At 44.9% G+C, this 8,816-nt stretch overlaps 1 protein-coding gene across 1 annotated transcript in view; it reads right to left on the reverse strand.

The window, feature by feature from the left end:
- Positions 1–8,816, reverse strand: part of LOC107112851 (cytochrome P450 2K4-like) — a 25,247-nt gene that overhangs the window by 13,139 nt on the left and 3,292 nt on the right. Inside the window, 2 exon segments of the mRNA XM_015414049.1 lie at positions 5,878–5,925; positions 8,500–8,659. Of these exon segments, the coding sequence (XP_015269535.1) occupies positions 5,878–5,925; positions 8,500–8,659 (208 nt within the window).

The raw sequence follows: 8,816 nt of genomic DNA on the forward strand, positions 1-8,816 counted from the left end.
AATGCAGGGCCCACTGAGAATCTCCAGAACCAGTCCAGGACAACCCTGTCCTAGAGCTCTAGAAACAGCTTAGTTAAATATTATCTGACCAGAGAAGTCAGCCCTTGCCTATATCCAGATGTGTTCTTCAGGCTTTCCCACATCAACCTGTAATCCTTGAGCGAGGAATCCAAATACCAGTTATCAGGTCTTTTCCAGGATCACCATGGAACCTTAAGAAGGTGAATTGGAAAGGTTTCAGTGAAGATCTGGATAGGTGTCTTGGATGGGTCCCTCCAGTACATGATATCTACCACCGATTTGTCGGAGCTGTGGTCTATGGCCAAAAAGAACATTCCTCGAGGATATTGGAAAGAATCTATCCCAGGCTTGAGTAATCAGAGCACTTTGTTAATAACTGGAAGTTATTATAATGCTATCTGTATTGTGATGATTTTAAATGATTTTAAATATGTTTCATATTGGCATATGCCTCTTGTAAGCCGCCCTGAGCCCGCGTGGCGGGGAGGGCGGGGTATAAATTGAATAAAATAAATAAATAAATAAATAAATTACCCTTTTTAACCCGTTTTGAAGCCGTTTTTGATCCGTCGTGGAGTAAACCAGTATAGGGCTGCCATTTCACACATGGCTTTCCCCTTCCGGTAAAGAGCTGGATCTGAAGCGGTTTGCCATTTCAGACTGCACCGCTTTCCCCCCGCTTTCCCCCCGCATGGACGATCTCCGGCTTTTTTTTTTGAACGTTCGCTTTAGAGCACTATAGGGCTATAACACAACACTCCAGGCATTCCATTGGGGTTGATATATAAAGCTAACGTTAAAAAAAAAACCCCAAACCGGAGATTGCCCATGTGGGCGAAAAGCGGCGGGAAAAAACACATCGGAACTGGGAGAGGAAACTGAAGACTACTTGGAAGTGGTTGACAGGTAAAACGCTTCAGCCCTGTTTCCTAAACGGGACAGTAGCGTTTGTGTTTGAAATTACAAATATATTCCGATAGGGAACTGGTTCTAAAACGGTTCTGTCTGAAATGACAGACCAGAAACCGTTTGGGAACCGTTCCTCTTCCGAATTATATCGTCTGTCTGAAATTCCTCAGAGTGAGAGCAGAATGCACAGTCATGCAGTCACAGGGAAAGAAGGGAGATAAGAATTCAGGAGAAAATAATGAATTGTCTGGAAGCACCCCTGCTCCACCGACCAAAACGATAACCCTCACCCGAGGCTTTGCTCTCTAGGAGTGGTTAGGTCCCTTTGAGAGGGGCAGTCACAAACTGGGAATGACTGATGGGTACCCAAAGGTGGCAGAACAAGGAGCAGAAGCAGGATCTACTTCGTCTCTGCCAGACGCTGTGCAACCGTCCGAAATTTTATCCCTACGGGCAAAGCCTGATCTAGGAGGGACAGCTGTTTGGACAGCTGATGGACACTCCACTGGAGAGACATTTTTGCCCCGCAACCACTTGCCAGAGGCAAACAGGGCCTACCAATTGGAGCACGAGGTTTCCTCCTCGCGGGGTTCAGCCCAGCTCTGGTCAACAGGCTTCTAAAACTACTGTGACATGTGTGCAAGCAGACAAATGCAGACAGAGACACAGATATTCAAAACAAGGATGTATCAAAATTTCCTTGACAGCAAAGATCTAGAAATTGCACATGAACTACTCCATGCCCTAAGAAGGAACACCTGAACATCTTAACATCTGAACATTGACGCCATTGACTGTCTACTGGGAACTCCTTGGACTTGGTCCGTCATCTTGGGTTTTTTGAAGTTCGAAGAACACTGAGCACTTTATTTGAATTCGGACTGGTTTTTAAACTGTATAGTATGTTTTTAATATTATAGGAATATTATGTTTTTATTGTAGCAAGATCTCTTGCCTTGTAAGCCGCCCTGAGCCCTACGGGGGAGGGCGGGGTATACATTTGCTAGATAAATAAATAAATGCACTCGATGCTGCACGTAGATAAAAATGGACCTAAGCAACTGTGAATCTGGACTTCAGGCATTCCAGTAGAAAAGCTTGGAGGCTGTAGAAAAAACTAGGTGCAAGCCCATCTCTGCTCCGAGGAACGCTGGAGGTAACATCAAACAGGTAGCTGCCTGACTGGTATCCTTATCCTGATCTCCAAAGGGTCAAGATTTTGAAATCAAGCTAAAAAAAAGAACACCAGATTGAGATGCACCTGCCCTGAAGACTACGAGCTGTCAGGGGGTTTCAGTGCTGATGAGATTTCCAAAGTACTGAAGGACATCAAGGGTGGAAAGGCACCAGGCTTTGACTGCATCTACAATGAGTTCCTGGTAAAAATCGGCATGTTCATTCAGAAGTGGCTCGCAAAGTTTCTTCCTGGCATCATGAGAACAGGAAGACTCCCAGGGGAATTCAAGAAAGCAAAGATAGTTTCTGTTCTAAAACCTGGAAAACCAAAACATCTGGGGGAAAGTTATTGACCTATTTTCCTTCTGAGCTCCTATTATAAACTCCTTGAAAGGCTAATTCTGAACAGAATCAGTGACAGAATTAATGAACGTGTCCCTACAAAGGAAGCAGGATTTAGACCCCGTCATAGTTGTGAAGACCAGGCTCTCAGCTTAAGAACTTTCATTGAGGCAGGGTATCAGAAGTGTCTTAAGACATCAGCAGTTTTTGTCAGTCTGACTGTTGCTCATGACAGTCTGGAGGGATGGTTTGCTGTACAAGTTTTTACAAGTTTTCTCCTGCAGAACGCTATTTTGACTCCTAAATAACATGCTGAGTAATAGAAGATTCCAAGTAATTATGGATCAGTCAATCAGCAAGCAGAAGAAGCTGAATAATGGTCTACACCAGGGCTTGGTCCTCACTCCAGTTCTTTTCAATCTATACACCTCTGATGTTGCTGAGATGATATCCAGGAAGTTTGCTTATGCTGATGACACAGCTATTGTAAGGCACAAATACATTAAAAGGACTGAGGAAATACTGACTAAGGACCTCGAAACTTTGGCTGTCTACTACCATAAATGGCGGCTAATCCCAAGTCCAGGAAAAACTGAATGCTCCTGTTTTCATCTCAATAACAATCTTACCAACCGTTAACTGAATGTGTACCTTAATGGCACCCAATTTACATACAACCATGTATCTAAGTACCTTGACATTACCCTGGACAGGACCTTGAGCTATAAACACCATCTTGCCAATGTTGCAGCAAAAATGCACATGCGAAACAACATTCTTCAAAATTTATGTGGTACAATTTGGGTTGCCTCTGCTACAACTCTTAGATGCTCAGCTTTGGGGCTGGTGTATTGTACTGTGAAATATGGTGCTTCAGTGTGGCTCAACAGCCCCCACATTCACAGACTTGATGTCCAACGCAATACAACAATGAGAACAATCAGCAGATGTATTAAACCCACTCCGACCTATCAGCTACCAACATTGTGTCACATCGCTCCCCCACATCTCTGAAGACAAGATGCTCTTCTTCATGAATAAAGAAATATATTAAAAAGAGAGAGTTGCCTATCCACAAAGACATGGCTGATATGGGACTATCCAGACTAAGATCCTGACACTTAGCAATAAGATCTGCACAAATTCTGCAAATAATAGCAATCAAGGGAACAGCAATACAATAGACATCAAAACACAAATTGCTGCAAGGTTCTTACAGTGAAAAAGATGGACAATAATAGACTATAAATAATGAGCTTTGTGATGTTTAATTCTTGTATTTTCAACGACAGGATGCCATCAGAAGAGTGATGACACCAAGAGAAGGACGAACCTCTCAAGTAATCGTTCGTTTCGAAGAGTTTCTTTTTCAAACAGATCTCAGTTCTGTAGTTTTTCTTAATATGACCAAACCACAATGCAGTTCTTAAACTCAACAACTCTTTGTTTCAGCTCTTAGCTACCAAGTCTTTCAATCGGACACAAGTCTTGATTTGACTTGCCATGTAAAGTATGGAAGACAGCTAATAAAATATGAACAGGCTTTGGCAGTTCTGCAGACCTATTGTTTAAATGGGGCAAAATACCAGGACCCACCAAACTATTTTCCATCTGTCACAGGAATGTGAGAGTCATGCTTTCCAGGGTGATGTGACGGAGCTCTTTGAACTCTCTCCAGCTGCGATTTAGTGGATCAAAAATTTAGTATTTAGGGGGGCTGCCAAATCGGTCTGCATACTTGTTGTATCAACTTGGTTACATATTTTATACTCCTAATTCTTCAATGGAACAAGTAAGGCGATCAACCCACCAACATCAAGTTCAGAATTAATTGGAGAAGGCCATCCTGATCCTGCCAATAAGGATCAACCTCCTTCATCACAAGGAAGTGGTGGTCTTATTACTGAGTTACCTGTGGAAGAGGTTTCTTCTGCTGAGACTGCAGCTGAATCAAGCCAAAGGGGAAGACCAAAATGGCAGTGAAAACATCCGGTCTGGGTGGCTGAATATTCTCTGTAGGGGAGAGAGGTGTTGTGGACTACCTCTTTAAGAGACTATCCCAGTAGTCCTCAGAGCAAACAGGAGAGTAGGAGGGACTCAGTGCTTCTCTTCTCAGTCTCCCTGTTACCAACTAGAGAAGTCTGGCTGTCCTCGACCAGAGCCAGGGCTTTCCCAGCCCTGGCCCCTGCCTGGTGGAATGCTCTCCCAGAAGACATCCGTGCCCTGCGGGAGCTGCTACCTTTCCACAGGGCATGCAAGGCAGAGATGTTCCACCGGGCCTTTGGTTGAGGACAGTGATGGGCCTTCTTTTGGCACTCTCATATATTTCCCCATCCCTCATAGCCCATCCCCCCAGGGAGGCTGGGGAGTTAGGATTTCTCCATTATCTCATACATTGTATATGTACCTGTTAAGTCGTGCGCTTAACAAGAGTCGGAGAGTGATTTCAGCAAGAATGCGGTTTATTCTTCAGCTTAGTTACAGTACAACGATCGCCAGCCAGAACGGGACAGCCTACATACACTGGCTTGTCGATATTTAAACATTCCCGGCTAGTGTAGCCACACCCCCTGTACAAATAACAACCTATGAGGTTGAAGATATAAGGCCCAATCACAAGCGGTCCCGCTTTACAACGTGATTGGTAGACACTCTCTGGGCTAGGACTCCTATTGGTTACATTAGGATCCTAGCCCAGGCTGAAGCTTAACATTGGTTTTCAATCAGGCGATTCGCATGTCAGTATCTACATTCAAGTCAATACATAACAGCTAAAACTTTCACCTACTCATGGGGACTAATATTGGGAATGGGGGGCAGGAGAGGGAGATGCTTCTTGTTTCATTGTAAAACATTTTCAACAATGAACAAAAGCAGGACAGAAATATAGGAAAGAAATAAGATGTTTAGTGGGTCCCACTGTTTGTCCCTGAGAACTGAGCCAGCTCCTGTCCACATAACCAGGCATATTTCTAGGTCACCCTACTAGAGCTGCCAAGAAGTTCTCCCAGAATTACAAGAAGAGCGGGTTTTATACTCTGCCCTTCGCTACCCAAAGGAGTCTCGGAGTGGCTTACCCTCGCCGTCCCTTCCTCTCCCCACAACAGACACCCTGTGAGGGAGGTGGGGCTGAGAGAGTTCTGAGAGAGCTATGAAAAACCCAAGGTCACACAGGTGGCTGCATGTGGAGGAGGAGTGGGGAATCAAACTAGGTTCTCTAGATTAGAGTCCTGCTGCTCTTAGCCACTACACCAACCTAGTGCTGAGATAGGGTGAAGCTACAACTGCTTATGAGACAGGTTGCAGCTTCACCTCATCTACTCTGTTCTTGATGGTTGTGCAATCTTCCTCTATGCAAGGCCAGGGTCCACAGAGCACTCTTTGATCATGACTGTCCCTCTTGGGAACTGCGATCCCCCGCGATCCCCCCCGAAATGACCTCTGACTCTGCCCTTCGCTACCCATACCCAAAGGAGTCTCGGAGTGACTTACCATCGCCGTCCCTTCCTCTCCCCACAACAGACACCCTGTGAGGGAGGTGGGGCTGAGAGAGTTCTGAGAGAGCTATGAGAGACCCAAGGTCACACAGGTGGCTGCATGTGGAGGAGGAGTGGGGAATCAAACTAGGTTCTCTAGATTAGACTTCTGCTGCTCTTAACCACTACACCAGGGGTGTCAAACTCATTTGTTATGAGGGCCGGATCTGACATAAATGAGACCTTGTTGGGCCTGGCCATGTGTGTCATAAAATGTAATGCCAGGTAGTGGAGATATAAACTTTATAAAGGACACAAACAGTTTTTTTTTACTTAAAATAAAAACATATTTAGAACATTAGCACTCTTGAAATATTTTGTTTATTTAACAGTGTCTGATAACTGACGCCTCTTGCTCTGAATGATTGCATCAAAATGTCTTGAGTATGCTGTTCAGGTGTGTATCTGTAAGCTGCAAAGCTACGATGACGCAGCAGCAGCAGCAGAACTGGATGAAGAAGCAGAAGACAGCCAGTTCCACTGCGGGCCTGACAGAAGCCCTCTGAGGGCCTGATCTGGCCCCTGGGCTGCATGTTTGACACCCCTGCACTACACCATCCTACCTCTGATATAGGGTGAAGCTACAACTGCTTATGAGACAGGTTGCAGCTTCACCCCATCTGCTCTGTTCTTGCTGGCTGGGCAATCATTCTCTATGCAAGGCCAGGGATAGAGCACTCTTCCACCATGACGGCCCCTCTTCCCATGGTGTGAACGTCAACATGTCTACCCCTTCCTTTTCTTTCTTCCTGCAAGCAGACTCCCTATTCATTGCTCAGGGATGGGAGATTGTGCTCTCTCTCTCTCTGTGTCTGTTTCAGTCACAGCCATCTTATGACAACCCCATGGGTTTGAAGTCAAGAGACAAGCAGAGGTGTTTAACCATTGCCTGCCTCTGTGTAGCAACCTTGGAATGCCTTGGTGGTCTCTCATCCAAGTACCAACCAGGACCAACCCTGCTTAGCTTCCAAGATCTCACAAGATCATAGGGTGTTCAACTGGCCTTGTGTTGGGGAAATTAGGGGTGCAGGAACCTTTCCATGCACTCCCATCCCCACTGTGTTCATTTGGGGAGGGAGAGAAGGTGGCTTCCCAATTGCATCAAGAGAGAGAGACAGAGAGAGTTGTTCTAAACCAAAACTCAATTTATTCTATTACACACGCTTAAGTCAGAAAAAGAGAGAGAGAGAGAGAGTTGTTCAAAACCAAAACACAATTTATCCTTTGTAAGTCAGAAAACACTTTTGTAGCATTTCAATATTCGACACAGAATATCTCAACACAACTCCAATACATGAACAGTGCACTTAAAGTTCTATAAACTGTATCCTTGGTTGCTCTGTCAAGACCCATAACGGAAGGGTGGTTGGTCATAACAACCAGGAACAAAACTAAATCCAGACGTTAAGTGCCCTTTTCTGACCATAGGAGCTAAATCTAACAGTCAAGTCTGTGATGAGCATTTTGGCATACATCTCTGATGTTCACGACAAAGCTCAGCCCATTCTTGCTATCTCTGGGGTCAGGAAGGTCATGGAAAGCTGGGTTAAGCTAGGTTGACTCAGAGAGTCAAGGTTGACTGGAAGAGTCCGGGGAAGCTAGCTTCAGATACTCTGGTTTTCCCCTCCATTGTTTTATGAAACCCAAAGTTGGAACAGAGAATCCCCTCCGCATTGTATGCTGCTTTCACTTCCATTGATGATCAGATTTTACGGCAGCGTCCACACTCTATGCCACTTTCGAGTTCTTTGATCATTGGATTTAATTGTACCTTCTGCATAGATTGATGGCCGTTTTATGGCCGTTCAGGGGTGACTCTGCAGGCATTGCCCTGAGTTATTTGGATGTGGTTTTGAGCTGCACTTTCCCCTCCCGTTTGAGAAAATGTGGAGCAAATGCTAGATGCAGAATCACCCTCTACGTATTTAGAATTTGATAGTGACTCCTGGCCTCTGCAATGTATAAACATTCCCAAAATGTAAACGTCATGTGAGGCAAAAATCATGTACAGGGTTATCTGTACCCTAAGGCCACTTAGCAGAGTCCTGAAGCCTCCTGGGAAACAGAACCAAAGATTCAACTACAGAGGCTAATTACTACAGAAATTAAAGTCATGTAGGTTTAACAGAGGACTGAGCTGCAAACCAGGCCCTAATGCTGAAGATTTAAAAAATGCTGAATGTTTCATCTTGTGGGGAAAGTGAAAGAGCTGCAGGAGGGAAGTCCTCATAGGATCAAGGTATGAATCCATAGCCACTGTTGTTTGTGCTTCTGTTTTAAAACCCTTTCCCTTGTATTTTTAACATGAACGGCTCTTCTTTGACCTCACAGGTGTGTGCGTGTGTGGGGGACATAGGTGCTTGTATCAAAACAGTTTAAGCCAACCTAGTTCTATAGATAGGGACACTCCACTTTGTGTTTCTCCTAGGATCGTGTTTGGCACAGACCCTCCAAGGCTGTAAGTTCTGCATATATAAGAAGACTAGCCACTCTTCAGAAAGAATGACCTCACCACAGCCTTGTAGGAAGTCTTCAAATATTGGGATAAGGGGCCTGCCCGCAAAAGCATCTGCCTGGTTCACCAAAGCCTCCTTTACAGTCTTGTAGCCCGACAGAACGACCATTTTCTGGACTCCCATTTGGATGCTGAAGATGGGGCCGTACTGCTTTGATAACTGAAATGTAATGAAAGGTAAATGAGAGACATAGTTCTGATCATCCAGCTAGGGCTGCCAGGTGGCGTCAACAAAAGTACTAGACACATTTCATGACCAAATATATAGGAGCACTAGGATTGTGCATTTGGGTCTATTTGAGCTGAAAATTTACCCC

This window comes from Gekko japonicus, unplaced genomic scaffold, assembly GCF_001447785.1.
Source record: "Gekko japonicus isolate JY-2015 unplaced genomic scaffold, Gekko_japonicus_V1.1 scaffold3091, whole genome shotgun sequence".
NCBI lineage: Eukaryota > Metazoa > Chordata > Lepidosauria > Squamata > Gekkonidae > Gekko > Gekko japonicus.